Below are 26462 nucleotides of genomic sequence, written 5' to 3'. Positions count from 1 at the left end.
ACAAGAAACAAAAAAATAGACATATACGTGTCGCCCTATGGTACGAGCCTTTTATAACCACTGGCAGGATTTTAAACATAACACATTGGTCCTCCGGAAGGCAGAGCCCTCTTCTGCGGTCAGCATCCCCTCATTAGCATTCAGGTGAGGCTGTGTGGAGACGGAGGGAAAAATGTCTGCTGCCTTCCGTGCCTTCGATTCACAGAGGAGGAACCTGAAACACATCGCTTTGTGCTCACCATGTTAAACAGCAACGATTGCTCCTGATTCAAATCAATACCCTTGTTATTTGTTCTATTTGCGGACATGTTACATGAGGACTTTTCAGAGCTCACATGGAAGCATGCCGGGGGCTGATGTGGCGTGGGATGGCTGCTCTGCTTCCCCTGCAGTCTCCATGCAGCGTGGTAGATTTCCTCTTATTGTAACTCGCCGCTGCTACAGTACCCCCGTCGTCCTTCCGCCCACACAGCAAGCTAATGCGTTGCCATAGTTTCACCAGGATGCCTACGTGCATCTGAGGTGTTAGCATGGTGAGGATCTCAGGGATTCCTCAGAATGTCGCAACACAACGAACCCATCTGACTCTCATCCGAGCAGGTCACACGCTTCCCAAGGTCAAGCATGAGAGTATGTTTGATTTACAGCAGGAAGGATTGACCATGAACGCATCATGGCTAGTGATGATTGTTTTGAGCTGAGACAAGTTCACTACATGTTCAGGGATTTCTTTATAGAGCATCCACATGCACATATCCAAATATCCACCAGCCTTTCTTTTGTCCTGTTGACTGTTTCCTCCTTGTTCTTTGGCTTGCAGGACCAGAGTCCCCAAGAGAGCAAAGACGTGGTGAGTACAATTCTTCTTCTTCTACTCTTTGTCTGACTCGCAAAATATAACCTCGAATTCCCCAGAAGCAACAACGATAACTCCGTGTGAGTAACTCCGTGTCAATAAGACTGGTTTAAAACACTGGGGGCCAATACAAAAAGATCAATAAGAGAAAAAGTCTGAAGGGCACAGCAATAGTAATAACACAGAGGTCACATGAAATGACTCTGAACTTACACTGAAGCAAGTTAATCATTTTAATAATCCACTGTTATAGAGTGATTCAATAGTTTGCTACTTAAAGCACCAAGAGTAAAAGAAAAGAGAATATGTAAACTATACCTACAGTGCAGATTGTGTGGTATTAAGCTGTAAATTGCATCAAGCAGTACTTACGTTTTCATGTGTATACGTATCTCCTTATAAGTTCTTCATATAGCTTTCTGACATGCATGACACTGTCAACGGTTCTCAACCTTTTCAACTTCTGGATGCCCAGGAACAGAGAGACATTTCTGTCATAAAGATGGAAAGCTCTTTGATTAGTGTAGGCGATAGAAGAGGTAAAGTTCCCTCTACCACATGAAGAAGCAACACTTGTAACTCCTCTCCCTTCATTTAATGTCTGATCCTCTCATTTATGTTGTTGTTGATCGAGAAACACTGTACAAACTGCACGTAAGGAAATAAAACTGGCTTCATTCAAGAAGCTTCAGCTATAAAATACATGAACAGTTATCATCAATCTATCACAGGGGGAATGAATGCAAAGAAAAGTGACTGTTACTTTAAATGTTTGAAGAACATTTATAGTCTACCTCCCAACAAACTTTCACTTGTGCTTCTCGTACTGATGTAATGGTATATTAACTAAGTGAAAGTAATGAATCATACAATCAAATACTGCCCTGTTCATCTAGTAATCTGTAATCTACAGTAGAATAACACCACTGGTTTTTTTCCTTCGTTCATACCTATTATTAGCCGGCTTGTGAAGCAGATGTCATTTATTTTAAATCACCATCAGGGCACATGTCACTATGCATCTGGCAGCGACACATCACGCTGGGTAAATAATAGATAATGGGAATTAAGTGAGAAGACTCTGAGGAGCTCACCGGGAACAAGTGTAAACAGACAATCAAGCCAGCCGTACAGAGAGGTTGAGATGCATGCATGTCATCTGTTCTGACAAAATATTGCTTATGCAACTGTGGGCTGAGAGCCAGAGTGAGGACAAGGCTCAGCACAAAGCGTGTGCCAGTGGCCAAACTGTGGAGCCTTGCCTTACTTGAACTTGGAACTCCTACCTACCGAGAATATTGTGAGGATGCCGGGAGATTTGTCACATTTGTTTTTAGATCACTGCTGTGTTAATCCCTAAAATCTTCCACTTTTGAGGAAAAGTTCCTTGGAATAAAATAAAGAAATCTTGAATTTTTAACACTTTTTCTTACCCTCTTGGATTTGTACTTTTGAGTCGTTTTGATTCGATATGACTGACTTCTTGCTTCTTTTTTTTTTTAAATAAATGTTTACCTTTACTGTTTTATTACATTTCTTACTAGTAGAGATATTGTAAGTGACTTGTGTTGCCACAAGGACTTGTGGGTATTGAAGTATTTAGTCGATAGGTGAAAGACAAAACTGTCCTTATGTTTTGCATCTGTTTCCCATGTGTTGCCTGTTTGTGAGTTAGCTGGTTAATCATCGTTAGCCTTGCTGTGATGAATCTTAGTTTTTCAAACTTTGGGCCGACCATCATGATTATTTTTGCACGTAATTCAAAATGAAGTCCAGACTGTGGTGCAGAGTGACGTCCACTGAGCTCGATCAGTTGCTCGGCTTAAACTCCTATCTCTCAACCTCATGTTGAATTGAACTCAAGTGGACCTGTTCCTGGATGGATTGACTGGTGTCGTCCTGACATAACAGCAGGCTCTCTGCCAGGCTGACCAGTTAGGGCTGGGTCGTTGTCTAAACTGGAGAAGATGAGCAAGAACAGATGGAGGAAGTCTAACCGAGCTGCCTGGCCTTGTTCTTTTGAGCATGGTGTTCTTGGATCAGTGAGAAATCGCTGGTTAATTTGGTGATCCAACTGTGTAAAACTGGCAGGCAGGCGGGCGGGCAGGAAGCCTCCCTGCAGCCGCAGCTAGGAGCTTGAAACGGCTGTGCTCCCTTTGCATGGTTAATTATAGCAGTGTCAGCGGAGAGGATGATGAGGAGGGCATAGAGAAAGGTAGAGAGTGAGCTTTCTTACAGGCAGATGGGACGAAGAAAAGAGTAGTTAAATGAGAAGTTTCTTTATCATTATCAAGAATATTAAGTGATGATATAAAAACTTCCAAAAAGATTAGATGACATAAAGCCAAAAATAGCTGCCTAATCTTCCAGATGTGTTTCTAGCACACCGTGCTTGGATCACAGTATCGCTGACAATGCACAACCTGAGAGCAGCTTCTTTGCCTAAGGTAGGTTGTGCAGACTCACACACAGATGCACACACTTTAAAGATGCATGTACTGTATAGAGTAAGACTGCAGCGCCAGCCCTCTCCTCGTTGAGCTGTGTGTGAGTGCAGCACGTGCAGCTGATGCCAGGCTCTGTGAAGACCCCTCATGCTAGATGGTGTTGCTTGACTCCCTGCGACCTCAGGCTCCTCTTAGGTAACAGAGCCACAGCAATCTGAGGCTCAGCAGAGCTGGACTGTGCACGGCACAGCATCAGTGATGTCAGAGCGCTAATCTCTCTGGGGGGATTGGCGGATGGACGCTTGTCAGAAACATTTGATGCTACCCTGGATGAAAGCCGTCGGAGGCAGAGAGGGAGAGACAGAGACAGAGCCGGAGCTGCGACGAGCTCTCTGCTTTTGTTTTTATGTTGAGATTTCAGAGTGAGGTTGCTGCCATGCTCCAGCATGGGAGGAGCGGCTGAGGAAAGCAGCTGAGGAAAAGGAGAGGGTTCAACTTATAACCCCACTGTGGAGCTATCACTTTCTACTCTTCTCTCTGACTCTTTTTCACCACAAGAAACAGACAGTCTGTGTCAAAGTGGGGCTCAGGCCCTGAGCCTTAGCCTCTCGTCTTACCATTGCCGCAAGGGGAAATAGCGGGCATCCTTACAGGAGGAGCACCATGCTGACAGTGGACCACAGTAAGGGATTTATTTATCAGGTAGGTTTCTTTGATCATGCAAAAATAAAAATAGGATGTAAGAGGATGAGACATTGTCTGATTCTGCTCCACTCTGAATTGGAAATAGTTAGCCACCAGTGAGGAGAATGATAAATGTAGATTTGTTGATCAGTCAGGCTCTAGACTTTTTTTGATGCAGTCTTGTTGTGGGATTGAGATTAGCAGCATCAATGACAGAAAGGTAGTCTGTTCCTTCACCTGCATGATCTAAATGTACGTATAGTTGCTGCAGAGAGGGCCGGTCATTTTGATGTGCATGCGAAAGGTCCCGGGGAGGTTGGCTGACAGATGGAGCTGCCGTTCTGGGGCGTGAGAGGAGCTTAGACCCGCTGAACTAACCCTGGTGATCTCTGAGGGACAAACAGTTACATCAAATCTTTTTTAACAGTTTCACATCATTTTTTTTTCTTCTCATGTCTCGCTGCTTGTCAGGCTCACAGGATGTCAAATCAAAGCTTGTGTCAGACGAGGTTGTGATGATGTAGGGACGATGGTCCCGGTGTGCTTTGCATATTCCTCACTGTGATGCTGCCGATGCTGATCCTGCTGTCATTGCCACGGTAACCATGGCCATCTGTAGGGATGAAATCCATGACAACAGAAGCCATCAGCGAATCGCCGAGCTTGTACGACTGCTTATAATCCATCTCGTAGCTTTTAGCTTGCTACCAGCTATAGAGTCACTCTGGCTTTTAGCACATGTAGAGCGCTCACTCAAATAGATTGAAATAAATAGACGGATAGATATTAAAACCCTGTCTTAAGGATTTTGCATGAAATGCCACGTGGGAGGGGCTTACTGTGGAGAATGTATGCGCTTAATTTAGTACAATTGATGTGACTTTCCTAGTACATCCAATGGCCTGGATCTCAAGGTATAGTAATGTAAACATTCATCATCCCTGCTGCTTTGAGATCCTCAGGAGAGATCACTGAAGAACAGAGAAATGAGGTCACATATCTTCCTCCCCGAGACCGTGTGGTAATGTGCACAGATTCCTGGAAAGGAGCCGCTGAGAATCAATAGGACTGTGATTTATTCTGGCAAAGAATATGGAAAATAAACTCTCAGGCAAATCTGGTGTTGACACTTGAAGATGTCCTCTGTGTTGTTTTATTACCAGTTCCCCATGCAAAATAACATCACTGGATAGTTAATATGCTCAGCTAGTGTTGCATTTACTGACGTGATTTTAGTCCATTACGTCTTGTGTTTTCCCTCTCATGGGCTGGAAGAAATACGAGCCTATGACAACAAAAATGTACTTTTGTTTTTGTTCTGCAGACAAATCTTTATTCCAAATGCCACCACGACTGTCTCTTACACTGAAAGTCGGAGTTTTAGCTTGAAAGCCGTTTTCATCCTCACGTCACTTGGCCAGATTAAAAGGGTTTCTTTTTGCCTTTGTAAAACATTGAGTTCAAATGTGTCTGTGTTTGCTTGTGCCCTCACTGGAATACTAAAAATGATCAAAGTAGACAAAATGTCGTGGCAAATGTCTCCCCTGAAACTATGACATCCTTTAATTCTGAGGGCTCTTCACATTTCAATCATATAAACTCAATATTAGTCTATAGCAGTCACCAGGCATCCTTAGAGGGCCGTTATGGCAATTAAGTTTTGCTGTTAAATTAAAAAATGAAGAAAGAGTTTTAACCTGAACAATGCCCTTCAAACAACAGGAAGTGGGTTGTAGCTCAGCTTGTAGAGGAGGTGCCCCATGTACAGAGTCACACTTGTGCCAGATGTAAATACTTCAATACCCTTGAGTCCTTGTAGCAAAGAAGGCAGTCTGTACGCAAAACCGGTGGAGTACTTCTTAAAACGAAAAGGCCACTGGTGGTCATTAAAAGTTTCTTGAAACTATTCCTGGAGTCTTCCAAACAATATTAGTCAACAGTGTGAGCTCCTACAGTAGCTCCAGGCTGTACAGTGTGATATGCCAAGCTGAATTACAGTCTTCCACAGTGCAGGCTGGGTGCTGGACATGTTAACAAACGCTGACTGGGCTGTCACTTTGTACAAGTGTCAGTGAAGAGGCTTTCACCTTTAACTGCATCAACACAGAGGGGACCGCGTGAGGAGGAAAGTGAAGCACATTGTAGAGGAGGATGTAGAGATGTAAATGTAAGACGAGGAGAGGCGTTCAAGCGGACTCGTATCAGGTCACCGTCACTGCTGGCCCGGTTTATTTTAAGGTTGTATTGGTCCCAGATAGAATACAAGATGTCGTGTACAGGATTTAGGCGAGGACACGTCTTTAATATCCACGTTAAGTCAAAAATGATGAATGAATGTTCAGTGATGCAGTGAGTGGGATTATCACTCAGCACGAGGATGCACAGGGAAAAGGACAGATTGTTCTGTTCAGATATTTTCACAGTCTTTGCTCTCCCACGATAGCAGATTTACTGTGGTAATCATCAGGCGAGGGACGGGACTGCTCAGTGATTTCTAAGGACACACTGGCTTTGTGTGGGCCCGGTTCTGGTCAATTACTCGATCCTCCCCGACACTGTGTGACAAGAAACTCATTAGAAAGAGTGGTTGTGACGAGTAGTGCACGTGTAGCACCCTGAGGTGTGAAATCAGGTGTTGAGAGTTGGTGGTGGATGAATTGGTTTCGGGAATGCCTGCAGTGTTTCCCTGGAAATGCAACGCAAAGCGAACATTGACCAAGACACCTGCTGAGATGAGGCTTTTTAGGACTTTAATATGTTGATAACAGATAATATATCAACCTGTGGGAAACCTGTTCATGGCTTTAACTACTTGGACTCCTGTAATTCTAGATCCAGGACTTCCAGGGACACCTGTTTTCAGAGGGGAACACTGCTGCTAATCCTTTGAGGGATTTGGGGATTCTGGCTATTGTGGAGATTTGGTTTCTCTCTAAATGTATTGTGTGTGTGTGTGTGTGTGTGTGTGTGTGTGTGTGTGTGTGTGTGTGTGTGTGTGTGTGTGTGTGTGTGTGTGTGTGTGTGTGTGTGTGTGTGTGTGTGTGTGTGTGTGTGTGTGTGTGACTGCTCAGGAGAGAAAACAACAACTGGAGCGTCATTGTTAGCTGGGTCTTCTTAGTATAAATGTTTGGGGAAAACAAATAACCAAGTGCCCACATTCTGACTGGAACTGGGAACTAAATGTTCAGGTGGATTTTCTTCGGTCAGAGACACCAAAGCACACTGCCAGACTACCGTTGTGTATTAAAAAAGATTAAAGGCAAGGTAGGTATTTTTGTCCACTTTCTTCAGGTCCTGACAGTCATCAGTCATGAGCTCTGAAAAAGAAATAAGCAGCTGTACCGACCAGTGTCTGCACTCGACCACGTTTTATGAAACCAATCAAGCCTCTCGACTCCATGCACGCATGAGCCCACACTCATTATCACATTATTATGAACTTTATGGCAAAGGCTTGAATGTAACTCCAGCCTCAAGTGTCACTGTCTAGTAGTTTGGTTTTTATATTGGTGTCGTTTCACAGATGAGCTAACATTAGCTTTAGCTAGGAGTTTATATAGTGACTTAATGCTAACAGTACATATCAGTCAGCTTCGAGCCAAACATTTACCTTTTCTTAAGATCGGGAGTCGAACCTGCGTCTAGTTCGTCTCGCCTCTGTTCATGGGTTGCCTGCTCTGCAAACTGAGCTCCACACAAACCCCAAAAGCGTCCATCTTATGCTGCTCCTATAAACTAAAAATAGCAACAGTAAGCACCAGATGAATGTAAAAACTGATTAACCTACATGTAGATCTCAAGCAATATTATAAATGGCAGAGCAGGTCGATTATGTAACTGCATACAGTATGTCTACACACGATGTGCATTTAGCTAAAATCAGATGCAGCAGCCCAATGTCAAGCCTCTCCCATGAAGGTCATGATGCTCTACTTAGCATCGCTGCACAAATTCTTCCACTGTGCGCACACACATTAACACACATGCACACTGTGTGACATTAATAACATCCTCTGGCCCTCGGTCCGTGTCAATGCCTGAAGCCTTTACCCCACTGTTTATCCATCCTCTCTTCTACTCCACAGCACAGCGCTGTATGCATTAGTGGGTCTATACTGTACATCAGTTGTATCCCTATGTGTCCCCACATGTTCAGCCTGTTTGAGTCTGACTCATACACACTCATACATCCCAATGTCAAAGAAAAGAGGCTTATAGTGAAAATTAAATGTAAACATACATTAACGTGTTTCTGTGCATCTACTCCTTCTCCTCCCCTCGACATTCCCAACTCCCCCCTGGGGTCTTGGTCACGTGGTCCATGCTACCATTCCCCCGATGAAGCCTTCATCATTGAAACAGAGAAACGTCTGATTTAATTCACTCCGCCACACAAGGCCCTCCATCACTGATCCCATGGTCAGAGACGAGGTTTTATCCCGCCATAAAGGCTGGCAGATTAATCTCCACACAGATTGGTGAGCCGAGATGTGACTCTCAACGCTGGTCTGGGGTCAGCATCATGAGGTAGAGGAACTGGTGGCTATAAATAGAAGCAGGAACCTGCAGGCAGGAGGATTCTGGCTCAGCTGTCACACTCAGCATGCAGGGAAGAGCTTTGTTAGGTACGGAGCAGAAAAGGGCATAGCATCTGGATTTACATATATCAAAACCACATATTGACCTTTTTGGAAAATTAATCAGGCTTTATATAAATGCACCGAGTCCTTAGAGTAGAGAAACAAATAAATTTAACAAGGCACAAAAACATACTTCATGCACAATACTGCAGACTTCTTCTCAAACTTGCATCAGGTTGGTAAATCAGAACTTGGAAAGGAGTCACAGCTTGATGTTAATTAGACGACTATTTACATAATTAGATATCTGTGTGAAATTGGATTATATGACATTACAATAATCCACCCATTTCATGCTATTTCCAAAGACACGCTAACTATTATTAGATAATAGAGCGATATAAAAGATCATTTAGTGGAACATTAAAGTCACCAGATACACTTTTATTTCTGAGAAAATACTGCCTGTGATGAATGTTAACATGCACTTCCAGTTTTCTTCTTATTAACATCAATACGTTTGTCACTCATAAATCATTTACCAATGCTGCTCTGTTTTTACCCTCTTATAAATGTGTTACAGTGAAAGAGTGGTGCAGCACCAATGCAGGGGACATGCAGGACAGATAAAGGGGACCTGAGACACAGCTATCACAGCACCTGTTCGACTTGTATTTGTCTGATTCAGTTTAATGCAACAGTGGTTTTAAAGTCCTCATCCTGTTGCCATCAGGTCACATCATGTCAGAGCTTTGAACTGCGTACAAGCTGTATTTATATTTGTTTACCTCTCATGGACCGGGGACAGGGAGACACAGTGTGTTTCTAAAACTGAGGGTCTCCCCGGGGACCTGCAGGGCCGACCAGCAGTTTCAACCCCCTGCTCCTCTCCCATGCCTGTCAGAAACACTCACATGGTTGCTGCCCCCTGCACCTCCACAAGGTCCATAAAAGCTCAAAAATACAGCCTGTTTTTGGCCCCTCTGTCATTGAAGTGTAAATACTCTGTGTTGAGTGCTGATTCAGTCAGAGATTTCTCTCTTGGTAGATAGCGTGCAGTGGTCGTTCTGAGTCTGCGACGGGTTGGATAAGAGTGATTTAGAGTGCAAATGCTGGGATAATGACAAAATTAACACATTAATAACATGTCAAGTCTTCCAGATTATCATTAACCATCTGTCATCTGTCTGCAGGGACGTCACAATAAACACTCATCTGGGTCTGTTTGCATGTCTATGACAGCATGAGCACTTGCTGGGTTAATGTCCCTCGGCATGTACAGTAAGCCCACCATGTCAGCCCTCAGCATCTGTCCACACACTGCGTAGATTCTCACATGGTAAACCATGTGTGTGTGTCTCAGTGTGTGTGTGTGTGTGTGTGTGTGTCCTCCCACCACTGCTCTTGCTTAATCTCTCAGGATCAGAGATTGATGGTAAGCATCGGCCCCTTCTGCGTGTCACAATGCAGTTTAGCACATTTTCTGTGTTGTTGAAGAACCTTCTCTTGGAAATACAGGGACACCAGCTGATTGTTAATGTTAGCATATTGAATCTTTAGGTTTTTTACCTTTGTGAAAGATGACAAACTCACAGCTTCAAAACTGTTGTCTGAAAACAAATACTAGTCTATATCCATTTCCTCCACATGTGATGCCGTCACAGTCCAATGACAACATGTTAAGGGTTCATCTGACTTTGTAAGAAAGTATTCTCAACATTTTATTTCCTCTCATCTGAAATGACTCCAGCGATAATGGCTGAAAAATCTCTCCGAGCGAGCGAGTCGTGTGTGACTGGATGCATGCAGCCTCACGTCGTTACTAAACCACATTGTATTGTACCCAATCTCATCAGACTGCACTTGTATTGATGCTATGGTCTAGTCTCATATCGGGTCCTATTGTACTGTATTGCATTGTGCATCCCATCCCATGTCTTTTCTGTTTGTACTTGGGGGTCTTTACTTGGTGTACCAGTTTTTCGATGATTGAGGGTCCATCCAGGGGAAACAGATAAAACTCAACAAAATCTACAAAACACTTGTGTTTTTATCATAAATAAAAAAACAGTGTAAGCATTCACCAGAGCCTGTGTGAAAGCTTCAAGGTCAGATCTACCTTTGGCACAGAGTTACCAGAAAAAGCACTTTGTCTCATGTATCATGCATCAGCTGTCGCCCGTACACTTGAGAAAGGTTGTGTTAGGCCGAGCGTTTACATCACTGTGGGTGAACACACAGTGATGCAGCCCTGTTAACACCATGACTCAAACAGCCTAATCTGGCTCTGAGGAGGTGAGCAAGGTGGCTTTTGCAATTTTGCGATTGGCTGCCCTTTGTTGCCATGGTGATTGAGTGGTGACAGTCAGTGCAAGTTTGTGTTGTAATGCTGAGTTTTTGTCGGTGTGTGTGTGTGTGTGTGTGTGTGTGTGTGTTTTTCTTTCAGGATTCAGCCTCCGACTTGGCGATGGCGAGCGCTGTCAGGGTGCTCTTACGTAACAACTTGTTGCATTTAAATGAAATATTGTTTTTGCTTCGGTGAGGACAGAAAGATGCCTGAGAAGGATTCAGAAATCTTTCAGTTTGAAACATACACACAGAACACGTGATGTCTTCTGTATGAATCAATGCTTCGGGCACGTGTGTGTGTGAATCTTTGTGAGAAATAAATAAAGAGACGTTTTTTTACATGTTGAATGTTAATCCTGGATGTCTGTGCGTGTCTCTTCTAGAGAACTGATGAGGAGGCAGTTGTTGACCGCGGGGGCACGCGCTCCATGCTCAACACCAACTTTGAGAAGGAAGAACTCGAAGGTAAATAAGTCTTTAAAAACTTTGGATTTAATGCCATATTCTTCGGTGAGATTTACAGGAAATGGAAATTAAAAGTATTTAATAAACAAGCACACTGATGTGGGGGAAATACCCTTCCAGAGTGAGTCCTGCTCAGGCTCCAAACAAATAGGCTGTTTCTATATCTGCGACATTGCATGTCCGTATTATTCCTAATAATGCTTCTGTGCCTCCTAAATATTCAAACAGTAAATCTCTCGTTCCCATCACAGGTTTAAAATAGCAAACCAAAAGATTAACTGATAATTCCTTTGACCGTCTTAGTCCGTCCATTCAAAATTGGAAATGAGAGAATATAATCTTCTCCCAGAGAAAAATAACTTTTTTACGAGGCTCTTGACTCTTTAATGCTTGAACTTAAATAAAGCACTTTTAGAAGGGAGTCAAAAGACCCTGCCCAGGCTTACACACCGTCTGAGGAAACGCTAAGCTTTATGTGTAAAACATTGCAAAAGAAATCCCCCCCCCCCCCCCCCCCCCCATAAAAAAATACAATAAATAAAGTGATGGTTTCCATTGTACCTTTGGCCTTTTTATGTTGGTTAAAACGAAAATGTGACTCTTTCTGAAGGAGGATGAAAAGACGTGGATTTCCCCAATAAAATTAATTTAAATTAATTGTGTGGATTAACATGGGAGATTGTATATCATTAAAACACACAAGAAATCCAATTGTAATGCTTGCATTATCCAGATCCATCTTTAAACTTCCCTCTTCATAAAGCTGCCACCTTACAATGGTTTGTTTGTTTTTGTGATGCTGCAGCACTAGAACATGCTCTCTGATAGAAGCATATCATTTGCACCTACTATTGCTGCTACTATCTCCCCGCCTGCGTGTCTAACCCTGCTGAACTGATGTTCAGTCGCATCATCCGGGTGTTGTTGAGCGATGCTCGGGGACACAAATAGAAACAGAAGAAGGCCAGGCAAACTGAGGGAAGGGATACTACATTCAAAAATAAGGGCTGAGGATGGGGAAGTCACATCATTCAAGATATATGTAAGCATGTTTGAGTGTTTTACAACTCGCACAAAACGTTTATAACATCAGTGAAGCTGAATAGCTTCCTCTGTCTGAATCCGCCTTTTTACTTTTGTTGCCATGCGACAGTCACCTAAGCAGCCAGCACAGCTGTCACTCTTTGATCCTGAGGTGCTGCTTTCATGTCACGGAGCCTCATCCTCGGATGATGGCCGCTCTAATGACTCGCTCTCTGTCTGGAGCTGAGGTAACGCTGACACTGCGTCAGCACCACGCAGGAGGACGAGACGCTCTGAAGCTATCTCGCTCCGAACGTCACAGCTGCTTTCAGTTCAAACACTCACCTGCTTCCTCATTCCCAAATACTATCACAGGTTTGAATGACATGCTTCGATTCTGACTCTGTAGCTATTTTAAGTTCCTATGACAGATTCTTTTCTTCTGCATGTTATAGTTAAAGGATAAGTATTTAAAAAAATCTCATTGACACTGTAATGTGTTCTCTGATTGGCTGTGGATCATCCTATATAATATGTTTTATTATAATATGTTTTACAATTCCAAAAATGGGAGAAATTGAATGCACTAACTGTAGCCTGGAGAACTCTTCTTATCCGTCACCGTGCGGCCACATCCGAGCGACAGTTTTGTAAGAAAATCTTTCACAACCCTCAAGTCAATCAGAATAGCGACGGAAAGCAGCACATACATGAATACACACGCAGACTTAAGCAAAACACAGCCAGCGCTGCATGAATTCAAGGCTCGACGGAGTGAAAGCCACTGATTCGTGGCGGCAGAAGAGAAGAGAAAAGACATTCTGTGACATCAGCAGTAGTGCGGGCCTCGGGGAGGAGAGCTATTTTTGTCAAGCCCGCCACTCATGAGTTTTGACTCATGAATTTTAAAGCTCCAGCGCTACTGTCCTCCGTTCCTTCCATACCTTATTGTTTCTGTCTACCTGCATGTGGCGTCATTGTAACTCTGCTGAATGTGCAAAGTCAGTCTCTTCTCTTTCCTGCACTTCTAACATTAATAATGTACTCAATGAGCTCTGGATGAATCACAGACAGACAGTCAGAGACCCTCCCCAAATGCTTTTTGACAGATTGTTAGAATCTCATTCCATCCTCTGAGACCTCGCTTAACCTCTATCCTGGATTCCTATTGGTGGAAGATATGGAGGGAGTTTCTGAGCAGCGTCTCTGAGGTGACTGTGCTGTGTCTGTGCGTCTGCTTGAACCTGATTTAGTGTGCTATAATGTGATTACTTACGTCTCCCAGCAAGTGGAAGCAGTTGAAGGCATTTTCTCCTCAGACTAAATGAAAATACACAATGATGAAACAGAATTAGCTCTTTTACTTCTGAACCTGCACAAACGGTTTCATTGAGTAAAGGAGACTCCTTTGGGATCTGTTATAGTTTTGTCCTTAAATGATGTATTAAATTATATCATGTGGTGTCACATTCCCTCAACGCTGTGGCGCCGCTTATGGTGCAGAAGCACAGAAATAAAAGAAACAGGGTGTCTTGTCTTTGTCCAGCAAGAGAGCTGAGAGCCTTTGAGAAGGAAGTTGCGCCCGGGCAGCGAGGCCACAGTAACCGAGAAAACAGTCAGCTCGCGTTATCTTCACGCTGACCCTGTGGATGCAAACACACGCACAGACACACACATCAGAGGAACGCCCTTGTGATCGTGTTGCACGACATCCCTTTAGCATCCCAAACTCATGATTTGTTCTCTGTAGATGTTATCTTATTCTCAAGTTGGAAGACAGCTTCTCATTTTAGAAACGACACAGTTTGAGTTACCTGGTTAGCTTGGTTAGTTGCTGTTTCACAGTGTTCATTTGTTTAGGTACGAACAGCCAAACACCCATTCTCATTGCTCTTGTGGCTTTGTGCACTGAAAGTATATCCACCTTGATCCCAGCCCGACGACAGCTTCTATGATTTATAGACACATCTTGATTTCATCTTGCTCAAAGAAGGATCCTTCTATTCCCAGAGCAAGGAGACTGAAGCAAGAAGCATGTTCAATTATAAAGAAGCACTCTGAAATCAGGTCAAAGAAAACAAAAAAAAAAAACTAAAGTGAAAGAGCTTAAACTCATTTATTCTTTGGTTTAAAGAAGATGCTGTATTCTGTCTTTTGTGTCCAGGTCACCGAACTCTCTACATTGGGGTTCATGTTCCTCTGGGCAGGAGGTCACACAGACGTCACCGTCATCACGGACACAGACACAGGAAGAGGTCCAAGGAGAGGGACTCATCAGCTGATGATGGGAGAGAATCACCCTCACACAGTAGGTCTTCACAATGGACTAACTCAAGTCGTATTTCTTGACGTTTTCATCCATTTACTTTGTAGTGTATGTTTAAAAAAACACACATATAGATTCTTTTTTTTTCTCCATTCCTCTCGCTATCTCCACTTGTCTTCCGCCTGTGCTAATCGCTGCAGCAGACACGCCCGCTCAGAGGGTGCAGTTCCTGTTGGGGACAGAGGATGGCGACGAGGAGCACATCCCCCACGCCCTGTTCACCGAGCTGGATGAAATCTGCCTCAGGGAGGGCGAGGACGCCGAATGGAAAGAGACAGCCAGGTACACCGATGCAGTTGAACACGTGGGCTGTGTCTGGCGTGCTGCACTGTGTTTTTTTTAAATTTTCTGTTGCACCTGAGAGTTGGATTCTGTTTGTATCGACTGCAAGCTCTTATCAAAGGGCCGTTATCGTGCCATACCTCTCATGATACCCTGAAGTTACGAAATCAGTTTCTCCTTTACTTTGGACAAATACATGAATCTAATAAGTTGTCTTTTTAACATCTGCAGGTGGCTTAAGTTTGAGGAGGATGTGGAGGATGGTGGAGAGCGGTGGAGTAAACCTTACGTAGCCACCCTGTCCCTACACAGTCTCTTTGAGCTCCGTAGCTGCATCATGAACGGCACCGTGATGCTGGACATGAGGGCCAACTCGCTGGAGGAGATCGCAGGTGAACGCCAGGAGTTGAGAAATGAACCTCGATGTTGTTCAGCTCCATGAGGAGTCCCCCAAGGCTTTCTTATCCGGCCTCTTTGTCTCGTAGCTTTGTATCCTAATAGAGTGCTTCAGGCTCTTTTGCTTGTCAAATTCTGCTCAAAACACACAATTCAACTCAACTGTCAACAGTTAGGCATTGCTCTCGCTCTCAGAGATTTGCCATTGACTGCTTCTGTTTTTGACTAAAACCCTCACTGCTTTAAGGCCAACATACATGTCCTGTGTGCGGCTTCATTAAGAAACATCCAGACCTCTCAGATCATCTCAGTCCTGAAGGTTTTTAGCTGGAACAAACTCAAATATGACTTGAGGTCTTCAGATTAAAATCATGATGTCAAAATTTAGATCCAAATTGAGTTGAGCTTCTTTAGAAAGAATCAAGCAAAGTGTGTATTCTTTTTTTAAGGATAAAAGCAGACTGAGTTTGTTTGATTGTGTGACAAACTGCTCGAGAAGAGAGCCGGTGAACTTAACCTGGTTTTGTGCGATTAAATCAGCAGTGGGTCGTTTTTTTTGGTCCAAATAATCAGCTTAGCGTTGCTGGCTGCTGTGCAGGGACAGACACTATCAGGAGAGGCTTTTGTGATTTAAAAACCAAACAGAAATATGGAAAACTCCATCTGTGTGTGTTTTTATTTTTTTATTTCTCAGACATGGTTCTGGATCAGCACGAGGTGTCGGGCCCTGTCGGTCAGGATGCCAGGAAGAGGATCCGCGAGGCCCTACTCAAACAGCACCATCACCAAAACCACAAGAAACTGGCCAACCGCATTCCTATTGTACGCTCCTTTGCTGATATTGGCAAGAAGCAGTCTGAGCCTCATTCCATGGACAAAAATGGTGAACACACATGTACACATACACACACCTGTCAGGTGCAGATTCTGCAACATTTCTCTGTATATGTTCTGCTCTTTTCTCTGGTGATCTTAAATGTTGGACGTCAACATTTTCAGCATGTGTTTATGTATAAGCTGGTCTGTGCATGCTCCAGAGTGTTTCCATCTGTGACTTTCTTTTTACTGCTCTGAAAAACCTCACATTTGTGTATCTCTGTGTTTGTGTATGTGTGTGTTCTTGTCGCATGTTTGTGTGCATGTGTCTCCCTCGCCTCACTAGTAAAAGGCCTCTGCTACGAAACCATACGCACCCCCAATCGTTTGCCTGAAAAGAACCTCTCCACGAGTGCTTCACCCAGAAAGGCCTTCTCTTTAGTGGCATGGCCGCAGTGTGTATGTTGCTTGTCATGTCTCCCTATGTCGTCTTCACCTTTAAACTGCTCCCGCGGTGACGTGACTGCAGACACCCACTTTGGCGTAACTGAGACCAAACGTCTTAGTTTCCTTCAGGCAGTCGCACGAGGCTACTGTCCCATCACGCAGGAGGAGCAGGAATTCTGCACAGGCAACCACAGCAGCTCCAAATATATAGAAGTAGTTAGATTAACTTTGATTAGAAGTATTAAAATATCAACATTACTGGGGAGAGTGTTATCATGAGAAATGAGCAATAACTCAGTAAAAGATGCTCTGGGTAACTCGTGCAACTTTTTGTCACAATGTTCATCCAGCTCGCAATTAAATGAAAAGTAGATGGAGCTTTTTTTGGACTTTCACATCTCAGTAAACTCTATTCATGCACGTGACAGTGTACCACAATCATGATAATGCTCTCCTCTTCTTGTCATTTTCAACAATGTGTTGGCTGTCTAGAAATAATAAGCTGTATGACTCATGCTCAACAACAGTCACTCATTACTGCCTGGTGTAGCCCTTTACTTTAGATCAACGCTGTAGCTTCATCACTTCAAGTTTGAGCTGTTTTTCTCATTGTTGTTTGTCGAAATATTAAGATTTTGTGAAATACTCTTTGAGTAGTATTTTACAAAAAAATATTTTATTTCACTTAAATGTCTTAAGTTAAAGATGAGACCTGATTTAGTTTGATTCACTTCAGTTGAAATAAGAACCGGAGATGTAGCTAGCATCACTTTGTCCACTTCACTGAACATCCTTCTGATGACACAAATAACAATAACTAACGTGCTCTGAAATAAGCTACAACGACTGAACCTTGAAAGTCGAGCGGGGTTCAGAACCTTCTTCAATAAGTTCCAGTGTTGTATCATATTTTCTAGAGGATTTAGCTGTACCATCACTAATCCCTCACTGTGGTCTTGTTTCATTGAATGGAACAGTAATATTCTGATCGACTATAGCTGGGTTGTAATCGAGCTGATGTGTTTTTTTTTTCGGCTCTGCCTCACAGGCCAAACAGTCTCGCCTCAGTCCCAGCCGGCGAACACTGAGGGCAAACAGGACGTCAGCCGGGAAAACAGCGCTGTCGACTTTAGCAAGGTGAGCCACCAGACCTGCGGCCTGCTGGTCCTGCTGTTTATCCACGGGCACTGATAGCTGCACACATAACTAGTGCTGATTATTTAACCAAGATTGGGTTACAGGTGAAATGGTCACCGTGCGATCTTTCCCTGGGAACCTGAGTGGAATTTACCACGAGTAGAGCTTGTTTTCTTTTCTCATATCCAACCAGTAGTTAAGATTTGACTTTAGATGGTTTAGTGTTGCTGCTCTGTCTCAAACTATGTGTTATTACGATTTCAAAGGAATATATGAATGTGTTTTCTTCTTTTAATGTAATGTTATTTTGGGTTCAGATTGACCTCCACTTCATGAAGAAGATCCCCCCTGGTGCTGAGGCATCAAACGTCCTGGTGGGGGAGCTGGAATTCCTCGAGCGCCCCGTGGTGGCCTTCGTCCGTCTGTCTCCTGCTGTGCTGCTCAACGGCCTGGCCGAGGTTCCCATCACCACCAGGTTATACACACACTGATGAACCCCCCCCAAATATCAGCGGATATTTCCTTGAATGCTTCACAAGAACATGATGTAACTTTCACATAAAGAAGCTGTTGTTCTCTGTGTTGCACAGGTTTCTTTTCATCCTGCTTGGCCCGCTGGGAAAAGGTCCACAGTATCATGAAATTGGAAGGTCTATTGCCACCTTGATGACTGATGAGGTGAAGGCCTGAGTACAGACTTTAACCTTTGCTATGATGTGAATAGGGATGGGCTCTAATGCTACTTAAAAAGCGAGGAAGATTTGTGAAGAATAAAGTTGTGAATATGAGGACTTCTTAGTCGACAAAGCTGAGAGAAAAAAAGACATGACGACTTGGCTTTGTGGCACCATAAATAATGTAAAAACTACTGAACGTAGTTCTGTCTTTTGGAGCTCTGCCACACGGTCATGAATAATAAACAACATAACCAGGAAGCAGCTTAAGCTCCAGCTACTGGCACCACGACAAAATGGAGGCAGTCATGACATCAGCTGATAGAAATGAACCTTTATTATTAATTTATGAATGAGGAGCTCAGTTATTCCCCCTCTACCTGTAAAAATGTCTGACACACAGGTCATTTATTCATGTGATGCTTCCTGCTTTAAGCTTGAACCACAGACATGCAGGTTGTAGGTTGACTTAAATGTTTGTATTATAAAGATTTCAAAGAAGAAGAATCAGAGGGGTTCCACATGTGGAGGATTGATTGGAGACGTTTATGTACCTTGTTTTATATGCTAATGCATGTCTTGATTTTGGCTCAAGCAGTACTGTAGGGAAAGCATGCAGCTACCAACACCAAACTTACTTTTTTATAAGTCAGAGCGACATCTGGCCTCAGGAGAAGCCTTTGGGGATCAGCAGAGTATGACGTGAACACTCTGACAGGATTTCCCACAGTGCAGCGATGAGCTGATATCACTGACCATCACAAGAGCCAGATGTTGTCTTACTCGCATGAAAAAAAGATTTCAGCCGACTTTGTCATACATGGGAATAAATAGTTACTCATAGTAATGATTCACTTTCATTTCATGCAAGATATTTTTACATTCCACATAAATAGACTGAAACCAATGAACGATGTTAAAGCTCCACTTGCTCTGATAATGTCTGAATATTTCATGCTGTTGTTGTTTTCACTTCATGCAGGGTGATTTGTACAGATAATCCCCTGCTCAATAATTCTTCTATGAAATTGTTTTCTTTTTTCTTTTTTTTTTAAACTTTATTTTGCAGTTTTCCATGAACAAACATACAATTGTCAAACATAGACACAAGGAATGAAATGAAATTGTTTTCTGTTTGTCGGTCCATTAGAAAGAAACGATGAGGAGATGCCCCTCCCCTAAAGTGCAGACGTAGTTGACATGGTGGATTTACATTTTTCCTTTTCTTTCCTGCTTTGTCAGGACTTCTTGGTATCACAGCTGGCCACAAACTTAAAAGATGCTCTGCATTGTTGTTGAATTTATTTCACTTCTTGTGTACAGCCTACGTGCATCATACAAGTACTTGAATGCATCCTCGTCTGCTCTACAGATTTTCCATGATGTTGCGTACAAGGCCAAAGACAGGAATGATCTGGTTGCAGGCATCGACGAGTTCCTGGACCAGGTGACGGTGTTACCTCCCGGAGAGTGGGACCCCTCCATCAGAATAGAGCCCCCTAAAAACGTGCCCTCTCAGGTAAACTCCTGAACTCTTGTATTCACACATAAACATCCAGCTTTTGCAAGAAACACAGAAGTATGCCTCTCAAGAAGCTCAACTCCTAAAGTGTTTGAGAGTGTAAATATAACCGTTGTATCTTCATGCGTCTTTGTAAGTCGTCTCTGCGTCATTTTTCAAACATCTGCATTCTCCTCCAATCTCAGCTACGTCATGCTCTGTGCTTTGATGCTGCTCCCCGGGGTTCTGCTCTCAATCCTCTCCAAAACCGGCGTTAGTTTTCCTCCATTCGTCGACTTTGAAAAGCCAAGCACTATCTTGTTTGAGGGGAAATGATTTTATCTAACAGAAAGCTGATCTTGATTTACATAAAAGTCTTTTTTCTATTTCCCTTCTAGTCATTAGGAATAAATCACAAACCACTGTGCAATGATATTATGAGATGTTCCTTTACGCTTCAAAGTATGTTGGTGTGGTTGTAACATCTTGTGGGACTCAGGGGAGCAGACATTTGTTATTGTCCTCTTAATGATGTCCAGTCACCGTTGACTGACAGTGATCTTAACCGCACAGGAAAAGCGGAAGATTCCCCCTGTTCCCAATGGAGTGACAGATCTTGGAGAGTCGGAGGAGCACGGAGGTCACGGTGGCCCCGAGCTGCAGCGCACAGGGAGGTGAGTGTGAGAGAGGAGCAGCATGAATGATGCTGCGCAGGCTGGAGCCCTCCGAGCACATCGCCTGTGAGCTGCCTCGCTGTCCCCAAACTGTAAATTTAGCTCTCTGAAGAGGCAGACCACCCCACTGGCCCATTATCACTCCTCACACTTCAACTCCACAAAGACTCTTTGTTTTAGTCCCACTTCATTATGAGTTTGAGGAACCCCCCGCATAAAGTCACACATGGATTCAACATGGAAACAGTGCACATTAATTGACTAACACAGGAGACGGAGGCAGTATCAACATGACATGCACACGCCTCCTTTAACTGCAGTTTCCATCACTCAGTTCTCAGCTCATGAAAAGGTTGGTCTGTCATAAGGAAAGACCATGCCATGCATTGTTGCTTCGTCATTCCTTTGAGTCCAGGTGTAATGATTCAGAAAATACCTCGTGTCAATGGACTGAAAAACTCCTCCTGTTCATAACTCCTTGTTATGAACGCTGGCATAGAAAACGTCCTGACCTCCAGAATTTCATTTTCATGTAATTTTCTTGCGCTAACAGACTGCATGATTTCACTTGTCAGATAATGAGATTTAGAGAAGGGATTATAGAGATGACAACCTGGGCTTTCTTGAAACCCAGTGTGTCAGGTGAGTAGTAAATCTCTGAGTTTTAAGGACACGCTGGTGAATGATGTGCAGCAGGCGGCGGTGTGGCGCTCTTATCCCAGCTTCGACTGGCTGAAAGCCCAGTTTCTGCAATCACACCAGCTCCTTTCTCCTCCTCCTCCGCCTCCTGGGACACGGCATCGCTGCCTACCGCTCAGACTGAAATAAGCATTTGGTCCTGCCCACTGTTGCCGTAGAAACCAACTCTGGCTTGTTGCTGCATGAGAGGCTGCGACGTGTTGAAAGACAGATGCATGAGTTAGCAAATATTCACACGTTCACACACAAACAAACAATATAAACAAATAATAAACGGATGTTCATTTATGAAGCACAGAAAAGGAACGAGTAAGACAACGCTCTTTATGTTCACTAGTTACAACACTAATACTCTAAAATAAAAACTCTCACTGCTCACAAGTCCAGGGATGGAGAAGACTTACTAAATGAAATCTTAGTTATGTTCTGTGCAGGCACATTATGAACCCTTGAGTTGATAAGTTTTAACTTACACGCAGCTCTGTTTCCCTGCAGGATATTTGGTGGGTTACTCCTGGATATCAAGCGCAAAGCTCCTCACTACCTTTCCGACTACACAGATGCTCTCAGTCTGCAGTGTCTGGCCTCCTTCCTGTTCCTCTACTGCGCCTGCATGTCACCTGTCATCACCTTCGGAGGACTCCTGGGTGAAGCCACAGAGGGACGTGTGGTAAGAAGTAACATCTTAATTACTCCCTCCAGAATTTCTTGCTTTCTTTTCATTTACTCCAGTGCAGCTTGTGTCTGTCTGCGAGGATAACAAATGTGAGTTTCCTGTGTTTCCAGAGTGCAATTGAGTCCCTATTTGGGGCCTCCATGACTGGAATAGCGTACTCTATTTTCGCTGGGCAGCCCCTCACCATCCTGGGCAGCACGGGGCCTGTTCTCGTCTTTGAGAAAATTCTCTTTAAGTTCTGCAAGTACGTTTTTTTTGTTCTCGCTATCTCTGCAGTACAAACTGTGTTTTTGTTTCATGAATATTTCAGTGTCAATGGTGGATTTCTGTGCTTTCTGCTTGACTGGGGATGCCATATCTAATAGCCCGTCTCTTCACTCATGTGTATTTGTGTGTGTGACCCGGCTCTCTCAGGGAATACGGCCTCTCCTACCTCTCCCTGAGGGCCTGCATTGGCCTGTGGACAGCCTTCTTCTGTCTGCTGCTGGTGGCCACAGATGCCAGCTCGCTTGTTTGTTACATCACACGCTTCACTGAGGAAGCTTTCGCTGCGCTGATCTGCATCATCTTCATTTATGAGGCTCTGGAGAAGCTGCTCCACCTGGGTGTGCACTACCCCATCAATAAAAACAACAACCTGCAGAAACTCACCATGTACTCGTAAGTGCTCCTTTGAAAGGCCTTTTTAATCAAATGTGATTGTAATTATACTTTTGGACTGTTTTATAAAAAAAAAAGCCATTTCAACATGTTCCTCAGCTGGAGAAGAGTAAAAGTAAAGAGGAGTGGAAATGCACCAACATTTGCACCACTTTTCAGAGGAATCATCAACGTGTGACTCATAACAACAAAGCTCCTGAGAATCACTTTTCTTTTGTCTCCTCCTTTCGTCAGAGTGCATGAATCAATCTTAAAATCAAAGAAATTATAATAATGACATAAACTGTTATTGCTTTAATATTTTATTCAAATGAAATCATATTCTTCAGTTTATCCATGAACACACTGCAGGAGCCACTGTGGCTAACACAAACAGTAAAGGGAGAAACTGTCACAAATAAACACATTTTAATTTTCCTTTTATCCGAAGAAACTCTTTGCAGGCGTTCTGTCCTGATGTTGTCATCGTTGTTTTCATCCAGTCGCTCACAACTGAGCACATTCGTACACACGTGCTCGGGGGGGTTTTGCTGCATCATCAAACGACAGATGGTTGTACAGTAGACAAACTGTCCACTTCTTTTTTCTGTGTGTTTTTTTTCCAGTAATGGGTTTTTGCTTTATAGTGAATAAGCTCATGTTGAGTGTGTGTAAGGAGCATCAAGCATTATCTCACAGCATAAGCTGGCGAGTGTGTGTGTGTGTGTGTGTGTGTGTGTGTGTGTGTGTGTGGAGCCAAGAGCTCCTTCTGTGGGTTTCTATTCTGGTGGAGTGGACAGCAGGAGACGCTGACATTTACTTTAGTTTGAATGCCAGCAGAATCTGTCTTTTCTCGTGAAGTCCGAACAGAAGAGTTAAGCCGTGTTAATGCATTACAAAATATTATTTTTAGTTTGTTTATTTGTGGGCCTTTGTGCCGTTATTTGGATTGGACAGTGGAGAGAGTAGGAAGCGAGAGTGGGGACTGACATGCAGGAGCCGAAGGTCAGACTTGAACCCGACTGCCCGCTTGAAGAACTACAATTAATGCACTCAAAAGGACTACAGCCTCCAAACATGGGTTGCACATTACCCACTTGGCCATTGGCGTCCAGCTATTTGTAAGAAACCTGTCCATCATATCATGATAAAGTTGTCAGAACATTATAAAAAATCAATTAAAACATCATTATTGTCTATATCCAGCAAATGATTCTGTGTGAGGATGTGAGCTGAAAACATGTCCTCGAGTAATGTCCACTGTAAGTGAGAGGATAAGAAGATGACTTACCCAGCGGATAAGCAGAATGCTGCACGTCAGAAACCAGCGATTGCACCTAATGAGCCGGCTAAAATTAAACAGAGCTCGTTCAGAGTCATTGCAGCTGTCGATCTTATTGCTTCGTTGTAGTTTAATAAGAAGAGATATTACATGTATGCTCTGTCCAGGTATTCTTTAGAAAGTCTTGGACGACAAAACATAATTGCTGCTATATTGGATGGTTTCTTAAAGGGACCCTGAGACGTTGGTGTTGATCAATGCGTCTCCTCCTTCTGCCCTTTACAGTCAGAGAACATCTGAGTGAACAAAAATGATTTCTGCATAGACTCCAGTTATTATCATGCACAGTCAAAACAGCAAAGTTACAAACAGGATGGATGACTTTTCCTTTTCTTGGCTTGTCTGTTCTCTCTTCCTTCAGTGGAGGTTGTTGGGTATGACGCTGTAGGTTTCTGTGTCATGTAAGCATATGCTTCCATCTGTTGGTTGTTTTTTGGCATAACAAAAATCCTGCTGTCTCTTTCGTTGCACAACAGTAGAAGAGTTCTGGTGTGATGGATGTGGGTTGAATGCAGCACTATTAAACTGTGCATATTAGACATATGTGACTCTCGAGTGGCTGTCATGGGTTAAATCACTCTACTCTTTCATTGTTATTATTGAACAGAATGATCATACTCTAATATCCTCCTCAGGTGTGCATGTGTGGAGCCCAGTAACCCCAGCAATGAGACATTGAGGTACTGGGATGAGAGAAACATCACAGCCTCTCAGGTCAACTGGACGATGCTGGAGGTCAAGGTAAGGATCCCTCGACATTTAGAGTCAATAACAGGACAAGACAAATATAAAGACTCCCCGGGATACATTCAAACCCAAGAAAAGTCTGGGGGTCAAATATTGATCCTGATTTCCTGCCGTCACCGTGAGTTATGATCTCAGTCACTAAACAAAACACGTGGGATTCTTGGGGATATTTCGAACAGCCTCTGGCACCGTGTTGTGTCTCACTTAGCTCACTTTGCTTTATCGAGAGGCGTCATAAGTCTAGGCAGGGATTAAGAATGTGTGGGCTGGATTTCACAGGATTTAGTCGTGCAGAATGAGCCTGGAGATCCAGCGAGAAGAGCTGATTCTCTCACTGTCAGCCTGTTTTGGCCCGTCGTGTCACTCCTCCATGTGCTTTATTTATAGACTTATGGCAGCAAAAAGGATGTGAGGCAGAGTCACTGGAGGCCTTTGGGATTGTATGCAAATTGATGAATTGTGTACGACGGCTTGCAATACTTTAAAATGATGATTCAGTTTTTACTAATTAATCACCGGCATCTATCATTGCCTATTGTCCCATCATCATCATCATCATCATCATCATCATCATCATCACCGTGTCCTCTGGTGCCAGTAGGAGTGCGAGATGTTGCATGGCGAGTTTGAAGGCAGCGCCTGTGGCCCCCATGGCCCCTACATCCCTGACGTTCTCTTCTGGTGTGTGGTCCTCTTCTTCTCCACCGTCTTCATGTCGGCCTTCCTCAAGGAGTTCAAGACCAGCCGCTACTTTCCAACCAAGGTACAAATAAAATCCAATCCAAATCCATCACAAGATTCCTCTCGCTCATTTTTTGCTGCAGTTCTTCTTTTTGCAGTACACACATTTTCAAGGTTCCGTCCTCAAGTGTGCGGTATCTGCAAAATTACATCTGCTTCATTAATTTTGGAGTCCTTCATTTACTTCTCATTTTGCCAAGGGACTGAAATTATACTGTGTGGTGGTTTTCATGCGATTGCCTCTGGTCGTTAAAGACTACGCTGCCATCTACTGGTGCTTCTAATCCACAGCAGGCATCCTGCAGTCTTTGTCGCTGTTCTATTTGTGCTATTTCTATGATCTATGATTTATCACTGCGATGACACTCATGAGCGTAATGTGTGGGGTGAGGCTGGCTCGTCCTCTGCAGAGCATCAGCGCCACCTTGAGGCGATCGGCGCTACACTGCTGCTTGATGCGTTATTGAACAGAGATCTCTGTCTGTAATCAAACTAAATATATCATCCAGTCAGACTCCTATTTCTCTGTTAGAACAGGCCTTTATGGAAAGGACACAAATAAGATCAAACATATTACATTGAATCTAATGCATAAAAAGTAAAACATAATGTATAACATCATAACTAACCAAGAAAACAACGCCTGCAAGACTTTCACTTATTCAAATAAAAGTGTCCTTTGTTTGATTGAGCCTGCCGTTTGTTTTTGGTTGTTAAATGAGTGCACGTCTTTGTTCCCTGCAGGTGCGGGCCATCATCAGTGACTTCGCCGTCTTCATCACCATCCTCACGATGGTCTTTGTGGATTATGCTCTTGGTATCCCCTCTCCTAAATTGCAGGTCCCAAGCAAGTTCAAAGTAAGTGCACATGAAAGTTTCCATCATAAACTAACAAATCTAATCAGTAAACTATTAAACTTTTTTAAGCATTTGATAGAAAATCCAAACAATATCTGTCTCT

The 26462-nt window shown here is 43.4% G+C and overlaps 1 protein-coding gene across 1 annotated transcript in view; it reads left to right on the top strand.

Moving 5' to 3' along the window:
• Positions 1–26462, top strand: part of LOC306818369 (sodium-driven chloride bicarbonate exchanger-like) — a 33373-nt gene that overhangs the window by 2570 nt on the left and 4341 nt on the right. The window contains 17 exon segments of the mRNA XM_079335927.1: positions 821–850; positions 11300–11381; positions 14569–14712; positions 14871–15012; positions 15244–15404; positions 16103–16291; positions 17720–17808; positions 18126–18283; positions 18399–18486; positions 19855–20001; positions 20557–20657; positions 21852–22026; positions 22143–22276; positions 22447–22692; positions 24649–24754; positions 25362–25523; positions 26246–26359. Of these exon segments, the coding sequence (XP_079192053.1) occupies positions 821–850; positions 11300–11381; positions 14569–14712; positions 14871–15012; positions 15244–15404; positions 16103–16291; positions 17720–17808; positions 18126–18283; positions 18399–18486; positions 19855–20001; positions 20557–20657; positions 21852–22026; positions 22143–22276; positions 22447–22692; positions 24649–24754; positions 25362–25523; positions 26246–26359 (2268 nt within the window).

This window comes from Symphodus melops (assembly GCF_947650265.1).
Source record: "Symphodus melops genome assembly, chromosome: 23".
Classification (NCBI taxonomy): Eukaryota; Metazoa; Chordata; class Actinopteri; order Labriformes; family Labridae; genus Symphodus; species Symphodus melops.
This window is presented reverse-complemented; position numbering and strand designations above follow the sequence as displayed.